The following is a 16,236-nucleotide window of genomic DNA, read 5'->3' on the forward strand; positions in this document are numbered from 1 at the left end:
AAGCACCTTCCTCCAGCCTTGATTCACCTCCAGACACAGTCTGGTCTTTTGGGGAATTTTAATTCCCCAGGTTTTCTTGACACTTTGTGTACTTTCTGTGAATCCTTTCCAGGCTTCTCACCTGTATCTTTCTTTTTTTTAATCTGTTTGGCTATGGTTGCTGCTGATGGGAGGGGATAGTTCCTTGGCTGGGCACCCATTTGCAATGAATTTCCCCTGATCCCCTTAGGGAGGAGGCTGTGCACGTCCCTGCCTGCTGGAAGAATGTGGGATAGCTCCAACTGCGACCGCTGGGAATTTTTTATACATTGACTTTCTTGCATCTGACTTTTGGGTCCACTTCCCTCTGGTACAGGTAGCAGGAGCTTTTCTGGCTTGAGACCCACTGTCCATCCCATGGATCATCCTGGGCACAACACACTGAAAGATCTGGCTCTGACTTGCTGCATGTGGTCTCACATGGGCCAGCAGAATGATGAAAGAGCTGGAGAACCTGTCTGAAGGAGCCCAGCATGTTTTTCTGAGATAAGATGAAGAGATGACTCAGTTTCTAAGCATGAATGTAGGGAAGAGGTTGGTGGCAGCTCTGCAGGAGAGCACTGAAAGAGACAGGACTGGCCATGACAGATCCATGTTGCGCTGGCAAGGGGGAGATAATTTGTAAGGCACGTGGCTTGCAAACCTTTAGCTGTGTACTCAGTGGGCTCAAAAGGTAGCTAAACATTCAACCAGCCCACAAAACATGAGACTGGATCCATTTTGCATGCTGAGTTTCAGTTTAGTGACAAACACTGTTACAGGTATTGGCACAGGGCCTGCATGGTGTGAGATGTTAACTTGATCAAAACTCTTTACTTTGAGTTTGAGCACTTGAGTCTGGTGTTTGTCTTGGCACCTTGCAGCAGCATTCCCAGCAGACCAGAGCCCAAGAGGTCAACAACAGTATTTTTCAGCTATATTTTTTTTAGATTGGGTGGGTGGCCTCTTGGTCGCATATGAACAGAAATCCTTAGCTCCTGGTTTTCCTGGTACTTCCTTTTTGGTAGCTCATGCTTCTCCAGCCTAGGTTTTAGGTCTTAGTGTCAATGCTTGAACTGGAGAAGTGCATCAGAATTTCTGATGTGTAGCTGTTGTGGGAAAAGTGACACCTAAGCCTCAGCTGAGTGCCACAGCTGAGTTTGAAGACTTTGCTGTCTTATGCCCTTCTTGTCTTTGCCGTTCCCACCGTGCCATGAGCAGCAGCTCCCCTTTTCCTAGCAGGCATTCTTGTCCCCATGCCCAGGAACCTCTGCCAGAATGGTGGAGGGGATGGATCCTTGCCTGTGTGGCAGGGGACACAGATGACCCTGCACCCTGGGGGCCAAGTGTGTCACTCAGTCAGGGGGAAGGAGGATTGCAGGAAGTGTCTGACTGGGAGCTCAGCTGGAGGTGTGTATGCCATAGGGACAGTGCTGAGGAGCAGCCACTGGAGGAGCAGCACAGACCCAGGATCTCAGAGGTACTGCTGGAGGGGGAAAGGCCTGTTTTCTTGTCTTGTACTGCCCCCAGGCAGCCTGGCAGCCCCTTTCCCAGTGGTCCAAGCACACAAGAAAGGTGGATGTGCCTCACAGAAACTGTCTTGTATTTTGCTGTATTTGTGCAAGGATGTATTTTAAGAGGAAGCAATAGATATACTGGAAAGAAGCTTTTTCCATGTCAATTTTGGCATGCATGGCATGCAACAACAGCCTGGGTTCACAGGACTCGTTCTGCCAAACCCATGGAGCTGATACATGACTTTGCTGAGTAAATACTTCTGAAGGTCTTTGCAGTGCCTGCTTAAGCAATTCTCTGCTATGGTTCTGAAAAAAAATGCCCTTGCTTTTCAAGGAGCAGGAACAAATTTCCACAGTAGCACTGGAAATATTGGCACGCTGCTCATGCCTCTCATCTTATATCATCAAAGGCTGGGTGGTGGAAGCTTGTGAGCCGTAATGAAGTGCATGATTCAGGATTATTTGTTTCATTTCCCTGTGCTAAACAAGCAACAGCCAGTTTCTGGTGAAGGAATTAATTATTTGACAATAGAGTGAGTGAGCAGAGCAGGCTGACCACTGTCAAAGCAAAGTCTGGGCATGAAAGTCAAGCAGATATGACTCAGAGACAAGTTGTAGGCATATAGTGCTGTTCTTGAAACATTTTTGGTCACATTTTTCTTCAGAAAAAAAAAAAAGCACATAAATGGGAAGGGAGGCTGTTAAACAGGGCTGAGGAGGTCTGAACTGAGGTCCACTCAGACTTTTCTGTGACCTTAGGAAAGTTTAACTCCCACCCACAAAGCAGAGATGATCAGTTTCTGTGTTACAAAGCAGAATGAACCACAAACCTCACAATTTCACGTTTGACTGTGTTGGGCAGGACATGAAAGTACCTAAATGAGGAACCAATGAGGAAATATATGCACTGATTTATTAAAACATAATATTGCAAAGTTCCTTCCTTTATTTTCAGGCACCAGTCGCTCCCTGGCTTTTTGTTGCTTGCTGCTATTACAAATTTGGTGACCACTGCCTGTAAATGGCCCACTGCTACTTGTGGCAAAAGCCACAACACCCTCTGGATTTCCTGATTCCTTTGTGGCTATTTTTTCCCTTTAGCCTTCACAAAGAACAGACACAAACATATGTTGAAGAAACACAGCTGCGTCTTAGGAGAAAACACAGCAGAGGAGTGAACCAACAGTGCAGTAATGGGATGGGATGGGATATACTGAAGTGGTGGAGCTGCCCTGCCATCAAATGGAGGATGCCAGGAATCATCCAGACTTTCCAGCAGACTCAGGTAGCTGCAGCATGCTGGGCATCCCAGAAATGGCACTGCTGTTTTGGGACTGCAGCTGTGTCCCCAGGACGGGTGCCCCCTCTCCCATGCACTTCAGAGCCTGAAGTGCAAAGCTTGTGGGGTAAATCTCAATGATGATATGTTTCTCTGTCACTGCCAGGATGATCTCACCTACCAGAGAACAAGTGGAGAGGTGGAATCCTCCTCCAAATCCTGAAGAACCAAGGGAGCAAGAAGCAGAGATCAAACCCTTGTACTTGCAGAGACCCCGAGTATTCCCTCCTGAGCCAGTCAGCTCCTCCCATGGCTAGGAGTGAGCAGGGTGGAGAAATTAATCTGCTCTAAGTTGCTGGTCCAGAAATGCCCCAAATGCCTTTGAAATACCCCAATTCCTTCCCAGTACACAAAGAGAAGGGCTCCCCTCACTAGGCCTTGGTGGAGCTCACCAATCCATGGATGGCCCTCAAAATGCCCTTCACCTGAATTTCAGGAAAGGAGCCCCAGAGTCACTTGAGGCACATGAGCAAGAGGTATTTTGGGGTGAGAGGAAAAGGATTGGGAAGAGCGCTTTCTGCACTCCTTTTCCTCCACAGCAACACTTTCTGGATGCATTTGGGCTGCCTTTTTGTAGCAGCACAGCCCCTGGATGTCAGCAGTACCATGGGATTTCTCAGGGCTCCCACAGCAGTAGGACCAGAGCAAAGGGGTCCCCCCGCCTGCTGGGCTGCATCGGGCAGAGTGCTGCCAGCACGTGCAGGGAGGTGATCCTGCTCCTCTGCTCAGCACCACTGGGACACACCTGGAGTCCTGGATCCAGTGGTGGACTGAGTACATGAGAGCCATGGACATACTGGAGAGAGTCCAGCAAGGAATTGATGATGATGAAGGGACCGGAGCATGTCTGATCAGAGCAGGAGCAGAGAGAGCGGGGACTGTTCAGCCTGGAGAAGAGAAGGCTCAAACAGGGGGAGCTTTTAAGTACTGACAGGGAGAATGAAGGACAAGAGGTGATGAACCCCAGTTGAAATTGTGAAATCATATCAAGACTCAGGAACACAACTTCTGTATGTGTGCATACTGTGTGTATGTACTGGTATGTGTGTCCTGTGTGTGCTAATGCTGTGCTCGGAGCAGGGCAGTGAGTGTTGAATGCTTTGTGTTGTGTGTGGCTGCATGCTGTGTGCCCAGTGCAGGTTTTGTGTGCATTGTGTGCATGTGTTGTGTGTTCAGGGTGTGTGGGATGGTGGCTCAGGGCTCTGTGTGGCCCCAGCCAGGGCTCAGTCCTGTGGGGGCCCAAAGAGGGAGCAGCCTCAGCCCCAGAGAGGTCACAGGTGGGGTCAGAGGCATGTGGGAGATGGGGCAGACATGGGGGAATTTGGGGGTACCCAGGGAGGTTGTAAGGCATGTGGGAGGCTGGGAAACCCTGTGAGAGTTATGGGCTATCCAGGAAAGCAATTTGACACTCAGAGGGTCAGGACATTGGGGAGAGGACTAGGTGCACATCCAGGAGATTGATGGGCCTTGGGCTGAGAGGGTGCTGGTGGTTGTGGGGCACCTGTGGGAGTTGTGGGACACCCAAGAAAGGGGAGAGGGCACAGGAGAGGGCAGAGACACCCCAGGGGGCTATGGGACACCCAGGAGGCTGGGAAAACCCAGGGATTTGTAAGGCACATGGGGGCTAAATACAGGATTGGGGTCACCCAAGGGGTTCGGGGTGGGGGGATAGGATTGCAGGGTCCCACCACAAGCTGATGCTGGAGCCCAGGCCTGTGACACCTCCTTTATTGACAGCACGAACAGAGCCCCTGACAGGAGGGAGGATCCATGAGGGCCCACGGGAGCGCCATGGCAGGCCTCACTGCGGGGCAGCACAAACAGAGCCCCTGATGGCACGGAGGGCCCATGAGACCACCACGGCAGGCCTCACTGTGGGGCCGTGTAGGTGCCGGCCAGGTGCACAGGCAGCCCGTCGAGGCAGGCCACGCGCACGTGCTGCTGGGCCTGCCGGGCGCGGTAGTTGCACGGCGGCCGCGTGTCCCCGCCGCGCAGGCGGCACATGGTCAGGCTCAGCGCGCTCGGCGTGCTCTGGAAGCCCGTCGCGGGGTCGGGCGCCTGCGAGCAGGTGGCCACCAGCTCGGCGGGCGGGGCGTGCACGAAGGTGTTGGAGGGCTTGCAGGGCCTGCCCGGGCCCGTCACCCGGCGGCGCGCCAGCATGGTCTCGCAGTAGCGGTGCGCCGCCAGCGTGGACGTCCGAGGGCTGTCCACGTGCTGCCGCAGGAACTTCTCGTAGCGCGTCTCGCCCTCCGCCCCTGCCAGTGCTGCCAGCACCAGCGTCATGCACAGCACCCAGCCCGCCATGGACACCTGCGGAACGGGGGGTTACGGCCATCTGCACCTCTGGGCCCCCGACTGGAAATCCCACCCTGGACGCTTGGTTATTCTACAGAGTCCCCCTCCCAGATCCCTGGGTCCCATACAAGTCCCCCCCCAATGCCTGGGAGCTCTCTGGACAGGTGGGCTATCTGTGGATTCACCTGTGGATTCGCATGAGTCCTCTAAAGTCATGCACCCCCCCAGAAGCCTCAGTCCCCCATGGAACACCCCCTAGCTGCTCCTCAGACCCCTGGCTCCCCTACAGATCCACCCCGTGCCCCCACACCCGGATGCCATACACAGCCTCCCTTCCCCACTGGATGCTCAGGTTCCTCCCAGACCCCTCCCACAGACATTCTGGTCCCCGATGCACCCCGCACCTGTGTGCGCGCCTCAGTTTCCCTTATGGCCTCAGGGTCTCTGGGATCCTTCCCACTACTCTGCACCTCTTTTATACTGACCCCAGCTGTGCCCAATGGGCAAGGATCCAGGAGGAGGGGCAGGGTAAAGAGCAAGGTCCAGTGGATGTCTGGGGAGAGCCAGGTGTCCAGGAGGCCCCGCTCACCCTCATGGCCCCCAAGGTCATTAGGCAGTCATTAACGAGCCACGTGACTGTCTGCGTGCGTCCCCTTGGGTGGCCCCTGCCCACTCTGGCCTTGGCCACCTGTCCCATGAAAGGCAGGATACCTGGCTCCTTTTGGTGGCAGGGCAAGATCCGTGGTTTCCTGGTGGCGGGCAGGATGTCACCATCTGGGGGGACATCATCTCTGGGGCAGCTGGCAGATGTTCCTACAACTCTTGAAAGATGTGGAACATCTATGGCTCTTCTGCAGTGCTAAGGGACCTACGTGTTTCTTTTCCCTGTGTCCCCTTGGAAGAAAATTCATACTCCTGGGAAGTGTCAGGATGCATTTTCCTCACTGCTACCTCCCATGTCCCAGCTGCTCCATTGATGCAGAGAGAAGCACAGAGCCAGGAGCCAGCCTGAGCCCACCAAACACTCCTTTCCCTTGACCATCGTAATGGAGGCCCAAGGAAAGCATGTCCCCTCCAGACACACACTGCTTTCCACTGTCCTGGTGTGGTGCAAAAGGGATGGCGCCCACAGGAGGAGGAACAAGCCTGGATGCTTGGCAGCGGGCTGTCTCTAGCAGGCATGGTGCAGGTACCTATGCTGGATCCCATCCTACCCGGCACAGCCTCAGGCATGTCCTTGCCAGAGGCTGCTGTGAGGCTCATTGGTGAGCCACAGCCTGTGGTCACCCCTTGTCCAGGGAGGCCCCAGGTGCCTGGCACTATACTGGGCACGGCTTCTCCATGTGCCATCCCTGCCCATGCCTGAGGGCTGAGCGGAGCCTCCTCCTGCCCTGTGTGGGGCGGAGAGGAGCCCCTGGCCGAGGCATTTGGGGAAGCCCAGACCAAACTTCTGGCTGTCCCCTCGTGCCCCAAGGCCTGGGAAAGCTGCCGACATTAGGAACAGAGTCTAGTTTAGAAAGGAGATATTATTTATTCTGCATGGGATGCAAACTGGAGGTTTGACAAACACACCATGGGGTTTTAAAAAGTAACATCTTTTATACAGTAAAATTTACATGAGCCCTCCTGTCTAAAGCATATTCCTCGTCTATCGATGTATATTTATTTGTATGATGGTACTCTTATGTGATGCTTGAAATACATTGAGTTCATTAAGCAACTTCCATTGTAGAAAATACCAGACGACATCAGTTACGTTTACAAAAGGTGACGAGATTCAGCCTGGGGATCATTCAGCTTGAAGACACCAGACTGGGCAGGAGGCGGCACCTGCCTTTCACCGGGGTACAGTCGGTGCAGCGAACCCTGTCCCTGTGGCCCTGCCCGTCCGCACAGCGGCCCCACTTTCGGGGAGCAGGGACCGGGAGGGCCGGGCCGGGAGATCGGGAGTGCCGGGCCTGGGGATCGGCAGCGCCGGGCCGGGCATCGGAAGTGCCGTGCCGGGCCGGGCCGGGCCGGGCCAGGCGCTCCCAGGGTCGGGCGTTCCGCAGGGATCCAGGCGGGGGCGCTGACGGGCCAGGCGCTCCCCCCGCCCCCCCCGCGCCGTTGGTTCCGTCCCGCCGTGGTACGTCCCGCTCGGGCCGCCCCCGCCCCCGGCGCTGGAGGAGGCCCCGTTCTCGCAGGTCTCGCGCGAGCGCCGCTCTCGTATAATCTCGCGGGAGCGTGCGCGCCCCGCCCTTTCCGCGGCGCGGGCCGGACCATGGCGGTCGGGAAGAACAAGCGCCTCACCAAGGGCGGCAAGAAGGGCGCCAAGAAGAAAGTGTAAGGGCGGCCGGGGCGAGGGCGGGCGGTGCCCGGGGGCGCCGGGCGGGGCGCCGCGGCGGCGGGATGGCGGGGATGCGGGGCGGATGGCGGCGGCGGCCCGGCCGGAGCAGGGCCGATGCTGTCATGGCGTCAGGCGGGCGGGCGTGGGCCCAGCGGGGCGGGAGCAGCGGCGGGCAGTCGGGGAGGAAGGTCTTACTGCAGCCCGGTGCGGCCCGAGAACGTCGGCTAAAAAATCTAATTCCTTTGATTTAAGGGTCGACCCTTTCTCCAAGAAGGACTGGTACGATGTCAAAGCACCGGCGATGTTCAATATCCGGAACATCGGGAAGACGCTTGTCACCAGGACTCAAGGAACTAGTGAGTATTTGGGGTTTGTGCAGTACAGCGGATTGTGTTGGCTCCATGTGCTGGCTCCAAGCGGTTAAAGAACTTCTTGGATAAAAGACTGATGAAAAATGGGTTTTGCTTGTACTGTTAGGAGCTTGGAAGCTAGAAAAGTTGGGTGATTTGAGTGGATTTTTTCTTTTTTGAGTTGACCGTGTTGCTTGAATAAATGAGCTTAGCTGCAGGAAGTTCGTACACTGGGCTCCCTTTTGTACAAGAATGCCAAACCATGGAAGGAAAGGCCTGAAGTTTCTTATGAGGTTCCTCTTGTGGTAACTTGGCAAGTTGGGAGAAGTTCAAGAAGTAAGCACTAGTTCTGATTGTCACCGGGGGAGATGTGGGACAGTGCCACAAGCGACCTTAGTCCTTATAGGATCGCAACGACCGGCACATCAAGACACTGAAATATCTGACATTTAAAGGTTTTGGGTAAAGATTAGAGCCAGAATTGCTGGCTTATTGTGAGGACTGATGTATCACTGGGGGTAAATTCGGTTTTATATCCTCTGGCACACCTTAAGAAGAGGAGACCTCTGTTAGGAATACAGAGGGGTCTGGATAGAGGCAACCCTGTTTTTGGAGGCTTAGCCATGCAGAATGGCTAAATAGCTTTGTGATAGATACTCTGCTGGCTGCAGTCAGAGTTAGGATGATGATTGTTACTTTGAGCTGTAACATGTGAAACAGTTAAAATGAGGGTCACTGCCAAACGAAGTGTGAACCAGCCAGTGTTGTTAAAATGGTTCCTCGTTGGAGGAGGAGCTGTGAAATTATTGTGCTGGGCTGTTCATTGCTGCTTCACCCCTGCTGAGCACTTGTGGCTTTTTATGTTTGGTTTTCTCATTGCTGTTGATAATTTCCAAATGCTCTGTAGCCCCTTTATGCTTGAAACAAACCAAATTACTACACGTGGTGGGATCTGCTGTGTGCTGCTGTTCATATCCCACACCTGGCACTATTGCCTTGAAAAGATTCCTCCCAAAGGGAGAAATTGCCAGCCTTGCTGGCTCTGTGATCACCATTAGAGAACATCAGAGAACAGGATTCCAGAGGGAATTCAGTGCCTGATTTGAAGGATGTGCTCCTAATGTTAATCTAAGGTGTTTTGTTCTGTTCCTCCCCACAGAAATTGCCTCTGACGGGCTGAAGGGCCGCGTGTTTGAGGTGAGCCTGGCTGATCTGCAGAATGATGAGGTTGCCTTCCGCAAATTCAAACTGATCACTGAGGACGTTCAGGGCAAAAATTGTCTGACCAACTTCCATGGGATGGACCTCACACGGGACAAAATGTGCTCCATGGTGAAAAAATGGCAGGTGTGTGAGAAACAACATCGCTGCGGTGCCTCAGGGAGGGAAGGAGGGAAGCGCTGTGCCTGGCAGAGCCGTGTTTGAAGTGTGGGCGTGTGGGGCTGGGCAGCCTGTGCTGCAGCGTGCCAAACGTTCAGTGCTTCCTCTTGCAGACAATGATTGAAGCCCACGTGGATGTCAAGACTACGGATGGGTACCTGCTGCGCCTCTTCTGCGTGGGCTTCACCAAGAAGCGCAATAACCAAATCCGCAAGACCTCCTACGCCCAGCACCAGCAGGTCCGGCAGATCCGCAAGAAAATGATGGAGATCATGACCCGGGAGGTGCAGACCAATGACCTGAAGGAAGTTGTCAACAAGCTGTAAGCTTTGGCACTGTTCTTTTTTCTCCCCTAGAGTTTAAATCCTTGTTTGGGGGTTGGTTGTTGCTGAGTGCCTGGGGAGTGCTGGTGTGTTCCAGGCTGTTGGTCAGAGACCAGGCAAGGAGCCCCTCGTGTGGAAAAGCCTTTTGTGTAAATGGCTTCTGTCAGTCTCTGCGTCCTGTCTGACCTGAATCCACTGTCATGTTTGTATAAATGTAAAATCACTTTCCAGAAGATTTCTGGTGCACATTTCTACAGACTAAAGCTGTAATTCTGATCTACTGGGGCTGTGAATGCTCTGAGCTCTTCTGATAGAAGAGTCTCTCGGTGTGCTGATTGCTTCCAGAAGTTTGCAGGTTTGCTCTCAAAATGAGCAGTTGCACTATGTCCCTTCTAATGTTGGAAGGGAGGTGTCTTAGACTCTAAATGTACTTGAAGAAAATCGTCAAAGTGATGATACAGACTTCTGTAGAATATTTTGTATTAAGGATTTTTTTAAGCCTGTGTTGCTGCTGCAGAAGCAAGCAGTTTTTAGCATTGTGTTGCTCTGTGATTGCTCAGGATCCCAGACAGCATTGGCAAGGACATCGAGAAGGCCTGTCAGTCCATTTACCCTCTGCACGATGTCTACGTGCGCAAGGTGAAGATGCTCAAGAAACCCAAGTTTGAATGTAAGTGTGTTCCTGCAGACATCTGGGGGAGGGTGTGGAAAGGAGGCAGTTTAAATGTGTTTGCTTTTGGATAAAGATGGTACAACAGCCTCAGTGAGCTTTAGTAGTTGTAGAAGGGAAAGTGTGTCCTTGTTCTCATGTATGGCTTCCAGGATTGAAAGCCAAGCAGTGAGCATCCAGTTTGGAGCTTCTTACAGTCTCACCTGGAATTGCTGCTGAATGTTAAAAGCTTTGCTTTGGGAATGAATGATGACAAAATGTTTCGGTCCCAGATGATGTGGAATGATTCCATTTCCCCAATTTCTGACATTCCCTTGTAATGCAGCAGTAGGTGCTTGAGTCCAGATCCTTTTAGGAAAAGGTGTCATTTGCAGTTTCATTGCACAGCTTTATTTCACTGCTTGATCTGACTGTCACTGCAGCAGCATCTCTGTGCATGAGCTGTCTGCAATGGACTTAGTCCTAGCGACAGAAAACATTCTGGTGGTTCCATTTGTGTGTGATGAGTAATGGAGTAATTTAAAACTGTTCAGACAGGTCCATCTCTCACTGTTTGTGTCACTGCTTCTTTTTAGTGGGCAAGCTGATGGAGCTGCATGGTGAAGGTGGTGGTGCTGGAAAGCCCTCTGGGGATGAGGCTGGCACCAAGGTAGAGCGAGCTGATGGATATGAGCCGCCCGTGCAAGAGTCTGTGTGAAACTCAAAATTGGTGGAAAATAAAAGGTTTTAATATACAGAACTAACGCTTGGTTGGTTGCCTCTATTGCTCCTGGACAATATTGGTACTGGATGTGTGGACGAGTTTTCAGTAAGGTAAACCTACGGCCTTGGTTTAAAAAACAATTAAAATAAAAGAAGTAATTGTGTACTTCTCCAGTTGTGTTGTAGAGGTGAGTGGAAGAAGGTGGGTTGTCCTTTCTGTGGATTCTCTGTGTTGGTTTTACCCAGTAATTTTAGTCCTCCCCAAAAAAACCTTGTGTATGTGTGCAGAGGTTGTATTGGTAAGAGGTGCTTCACAGAGTACAGGGAAGGTAGAAATTGCACAGGGAAACCTATGTCAGAATTTTTTGTCAGTATTATTGAGTTTTATCCAGATGACTTGCTTCAGAATAATATGCATATATTTAAATTTCTTGGTAATTGAATACAACCTCTCATGGGATAGGTGTGGTCTCTGGTGGTCAGGTGGTGTTTGAAGGTGTTAAGGTTCTAACTGTGATGATGGAAGCAGTGTTAGTTAATTGAGCATTACAGAAATCCAGAATATGTTTGAGCAGTGGAGTTGGGTGTTGGATTTTAACCTGTCAGAACTGAGGGATGACTGTATTGGAAGACCCGTGGAACTTCAGGGGAAAAGATTCTGTAAAGAGGCAATGGTGTGTGTTTTGAAAACAAAGCACTTAAATGTTTTGCTGAGTAATTTTGTTTTTTCTGTTATCTAACAGCATTTTTGATTCTTGCTCAACTTACGTTGGCTTATAAGTGAAGGAGTGTTTTTTTCTGGCTAAAATTAATTTTGTGTGCTATTGATGTATTTGTTTAGGCCAACAAACCTAAAGTTAGTCCTGTTAAATTGTTGGTAAGTTAGTGATTTAAAACCTGAGAGCAAAACGTGGAATTCACTGAGATTAGTGGCTCTTGCAACTGGTTGTCACAGAGCTTAGGACAAGAAATAAAGGAAAATAGTGAAAATGTTACTGTTCCAACAAAGCTATTGGAGTAAAGGAGAGGGGGTTCTGCTACCCATGAAGGCTGTACTGTTCCCTGCCAGGGATTTTCACATTTTCCTAGGCAAAATGAGAAGAATGCTTTTGAACTTACTTCAGAACGCTGCAGGTGATGTGACTTTGTCTTGTGATTCCAAGTTAGAGTTTTAATATGTTCTGGTTTTTCTACTTTGTGTACTGGAAGGAAGAGCAGTGAGTGCTCAACACTCAGAACCTTGGAACAGGGGGAAGGAATCGTTGCTTTTCTGTTTCCATCTGTACTGCTGAGGCAGGTGTCACATGCCTCCAGGAATCCCAGACAGCCACATTTTTGAAACCATAGGTTTTATTTGTTACTTGCATATCTAAGGACTGTTGCCAAAAGGTTAGTCAAAGAGGACTGGGGGAAAGAACAAGAACTTGGGCTTTTTTCAGGCTTTTAAATGTATTGTTAGGAACAGTGCATTGCCATGCAGGCATTCTGGGTAAGTGTAGGCTCTGTAATGTGATTTCAGGTGGGGCAAAAGCAGGAAGGAAGATACTGTGAGTCATCCTCTGTATTCTCTCATCAAACACCAGCTGAAAAATCATGGAGTATGAAAGCAGCATTCAGCAGAGCACACCTAAATTATGTGCAGGATCAGCTTGTGTCATCTTCACAATGTTCTCACAGTGAGAAACAGTGTGTGTGATGCCCTATGGTAGCAGGTAGAAAAATGTGATAGGTTCTGCAGGTGGTGAGTGTGAGGCATACCCAAGTGCAAAGGATAACCTGTTAAAATCATCCACAATCTGAAGGGTTTGGACTGCTTGTCTGGGGGTGGGTGTCACTTTGAAGAATGAGATCTTTCAAACTGTCAAGTGGAAAGCTCTGCCTTCCACAGCATAATACAATTAAAATGCCATCATGACTTAATTATAAAAATTTTATTGGTTAAATACATTCTTAATTTACAGAGGTACCATAACAAACTTACTGGACTTAACAAAGGTTTATTTAGGACACTGTTCATTGTACACAGAACAAAGATATCTTCCTGAAGATATTTCTAGAGGATGGGTCAAACAAAATATTTTGGTAAGTGAGGCTTTTATTCTAATGCATGGAGATCTAGCGGGATTTCAAGGTTACAGCTGGGATTTGCTACTACATTGCAGTTAATATTTGCACTCCACCTCAGTCTCGGCTTTTTTGTACACCTTAGGAATCTTCTGTTGTGGTCTGTATGCAGTCTTACGGTGGTGTTGGGCATTGTCTTAGGAGAATCCTGCCCTGTACAAGCCGAGCATCTCCCTTGCTGCAGCGTCACACAGACGCCGTTTCAGCTGCCTGCAGCCACGTGAGCAGCCCTTAGATGGCACTCGGTGCTCTGAGTAAAGGCCTTGCTGCTACTCCTGCCCTGCCCCACGGGGAGGAGGAGATCACGTACAGCAGAGTGGTCTTGGCAATGAACAGGCACTGACTTTGAACATTCAGTGAAGTTACAAAAACAACTGGTTAAGACACAGTTATAAAAATGGGAAAGAGGAAATTGAAAAAAATATAAAAAAATCAATTCTACTTTTGAGACTTGTATCAAAACCTTAGAAAACTGCCAGACAAACAGTAAGTAAACATCATACACTTCAGCCTCATCTGCCACCACATTGGTGTGGTGTGTCTTTGAAGGACCTGGCAATTCCTTGGATTTCTTTAGGACATGACTGGTTTTTTGGAATAAACAAGAATCTTTAGAATCTCCTAACAGGAAAACTTGGGAGAGTGAGAAGGATTGTCCTTGGCTGTGGACTGCCACATGATTATTCCACAGGAGTTCTGGACAGGCTTGGTGGGGATGCTGAGTAACAGCTGTAGCCATTGTTGCATTTCCAGCCTTCTAGAACAGCACATAACAGTATTTTGCTTATGTTAATCCCTACTGGAAGTAGAAGTCCAGCTCCTCAGCTCATTCAAACTTTGTGTGATTATCATCCCCCAGTTGTGTGAGGGGGTACTGGTGTAGTTTAAACACAGAGCAGAACACAAAGGGGGACTGAATCTGTCTGTGCAAGTTCTGTGGCCTGGCAGTGACTGCTGGGTGAATGGTGCTGAGGCACTCAGACTCGCTCCTGGTGAGCTCCAGTCTGCCATGGGACTGGATGCCCATTCCTTGCTGTTACAAAAAGGGACTGACTACCAGAAGTTCCTATAATGTGAAACTACCTCAATCACATCCCTCTTAGCTGGTCAGTCCAGCTACACTGCTGCTCTGTACCAAGTGCCTTGGTGAGAGCTGCTTGGAGTAACCTCTTGCCAGGCATGTTTTCCTTAAGGCCTCCACAGGCAGTTTATAAGGATGCTCAGTGTATTTGGTATGTGGCAACAAACTGGAAACTAATCTCACGTCTGCTGAAAACTAAACCCAAGGCTCTATAATATCCTTCATGTTAAGGATAGGAATAGTGTTACTGAAGTATGTTCCAGTGCTTCAGTGACAAATAAAATGCAGACTGGGTGAACACTGGCTTTCCACTTCCATGAGGGGAGTGGAGGGGCAAATAGTTGGAATAGTGCAGCTACTCCATGGCTGGGATCTGAGAAAGCTCCATAGACACTGTCTGTCACTAACTTCAGCTGGAAAGAAGGGTATGATGGTGCTCTAAGAACAGTGGGCAGTAGGAGAAAACTAAACCTGTACTTGCAGAGTATTTTGGGGAAAGTGAGGAAGGTCTAAGATGATTCATACTGATTTAAACAGAATTCATTAAGAGGCAAAATACTTAAAATTTTTACTTTTGTGATCTTGCTGTATGAGCAGCCTGGGCTAAGAATAGAAGGATACTATGCAAGGATTTATTTCTCCATTTCCCCTCTTACCAGTATTAGATTCAATACCTTTCTACTATGAAATACCAGTTATTTTTCTTATCCTCTAAGTCATAAAACAAGTGGATTCTACCACTAATGTGGAACTCAATCAGTAATAAAACCTGAATATCAAACTTCATCTACATACTGAGTGCTGTAATTATATATTAAAACAATTTTAAAAGTTTGGATCTTAAGAAGTTCAAAGAAGGCCAAAGCAGCTTATGTTATGCAGACTTTGTGCATGATAAATATAATACCAGAGAGTAAACATACTAGAATGCTATATAAGTTAAAATGGTGTTGCACCACAGTATTTCCCTAGTTGGAAATAGCTAAAAAGCCTGCTTGTCTTGCTCTCTGAGCATTCATGAAACATGGTAACATACACTGTCACAAAAGACTTAAATTTTCTTATCTGACTTCAAGATACTACTATGACTGTCTAGAAAAAGTAGTGCAAAACATTGATAATCAACACTTGTTGATGTCTTTGCTGTGCCTTTAGGGTAGAAAACATTCTCTCCCACATGCAGGGAGTAGTAGAAAGGCAACACTTCATGGTGTTTTTAAAATCTGAACAAAGTTCCTGGGAAATATCCCAGACTTTCCTAGTATCTCTCCACTCATCCAGTCCTCGTCTACAGATTCCAGCTCTGTTATCATGTCACCTGCCTGTAAGAGAAGGAGCAGTGTGAGTCAGTACAGCTTACTGTGCAGCCTTACTGAGCAATGCTAATGCATGCAGAGCTGATCCTCTTTAGAAACTATTTATATCAATCAAAGAGAAGAGGGGTAAGATGTGGCCAGTCTCTTCTGTTGGTTACATCTGCTGAAGCTTTTCCTAGGCTAAATACTTGTCCATGCTGAGAAATCACCACCTTCAGGGGGACAGAAGAGCACTGCTGGATAACTTCTCATGTTGCTTTGCCTCTCCAGGTATGTTAAGAGCTGGCTCATGGGGCCCCTGCTTTAGTGCTTATTTGTGTGTGTTTCTGGGCTTTGGTTTCTAAAAACACTGGAAAGATATTTTTTTTCATTTAATCCCAGTATTTTCTAGTACTTGGAAACTTTCCCCAAAAAAAGGAAAAGCAATCTAAAAGCTCAGTATGGCCATTTAAATCACAGATCCCGTGTTTGGTGCTGGTTCTTGTTCTCACTGTCCCATGCCAGACCCTTCATCTGAAGTACTGGCCTTTCTTTCGGTACCTCTATTCCTCTTTTCTGCTTTAAAGGCTCATCTATCCTTTCAGCATTGCAAGCTGCTAATGGTGAAACTAGTTTGCTGGTTTTAGAAGAGAAAATACTGTGTTGCAGCTCCTGTGAAAGTCTACTGCTTCTCAGATACTTGCTTTTGAGAACATGGTTACCTAAATCATGACTTTGCATACCAAGGGCACTCTGTTTCTTGTTCATGCTTAATATGATCTGGGCATCCAGCATGTATTTAATTTTTCCCCTTGT

At 49.1% G+C, this 16,236-nt stretch overlaps 3 protein-coding genes and 1 non-coding gene across 6 annotated transcripts in view; 2 read left to right on the forward strand and 2 right to left on the reverse strand.

The window, feature by feature from the left end:
- Positions 1-4,586: 4,586 nt before the first annotated feature.
- Positions 4,587-5,626, reverse strand: LOC132072527 (ribonuclease CL2-like). Its single transcript, XM_059470904.1, has 2 exons — positions 5,574-5,626; positions 4,587-5,184 (listed from the first exon to the last, which is right to left on the reverse strand). The coding sequence occupies exon 2, from the start codon at positions 5,176-5,178 to the stop codon at positions 4,744-4,746; it is 435 nt and encodes a 144-aa protein (XP_059326887.1). The 5' UTR covers positions 5,179-5,184; positions 5,574-5,626; the 3' UTR covers positions 4,587-4,743.
- A 1,710-nt stretch (positions 5,627-7,336) lies between these two features.
- RPS3A (ribosomal protein S3A) overlaps positions 7,337-16,236 on the forward strand; it is a 150,166-nt gene continuing 141,266 nt past the window's right edge. The window contains exons 1-6 of one of the 2 annotated variants that reach the window (XM_059470775.1): positions 7,349-7,491; positions 7,748-7,851; positions 9,005-9,192; positions 9,339-9,547; positions 10,109-10,218; positions 10,794-10,957. In XM_059470775.1, coding sequence (XP_059326758.1) covers positions 7,430-7,491; positions 7,748-7,851; positions 9,005-9,192; positions 9,339-9,547; positions 10,109-10,218; positions 10,794-10,915 — 795 coding nt within the window. In that variant the 5' untranslated portion in view covers positions 7,349-7,429 and the 3' untranslated portion in view covers positions 10,916-10,957. Of the gene's footprint in view, positions 7,492-7,747; positions 7,852-9,004; positions 9,272-9,338; positions 9,548-10,108; positions 10,219-10,793; positions 10,958-16,236 lie in introns of those variants that run through there. The other variant, XM_059470776.1, reaches the window with a different exon arrangement.
- LOC132072918 (small nucleolar RNA SNORD73) lies at positions 10,460-10,529 on the forward strand. Its single transcript, XR_009418438.1, has one exon. It is a non-coding gene; the product is annotated as a small nucleolar RNA SNORD73 (small nucleolar RNA).
- Positions 12,837-16,236, reverse strand: part of SH3D19 (SH3 domain containing 19) — an 81,638-nt gene continuing 78,238 nt past the window's right edge. For both annotated transcript variants that reach the window (XM_059469907.1, XM_059469906.1), the window contains exon 20: positions 12,837-15,447. In XM_059469907.1, coding sequence (XP_059325890.1) covers positions 15,331-15,447 — 117 coding nt within the window. In that variant the 3' untranslated portion in view covers positions 12,837-15,330. The remainder of the gene's footprint in view (positions 15,448-16,236) is intronic.

This window comes from Ammospiza nelsoni, chromosome 4 (genome assembly GCF_027579445.1).
Source record: "Ammospiza nelsoni isolate bAmmNel1 chromosome 4, bAmmNel1.pri, whole genome shotgun sequence".
Classification (NCBI taxonomy): Eukaryota; Metazoa; Chordata; class Aves; order Passeriformes; family Passerellidae; genus Ammospiza; species Ammospiza nelsoni.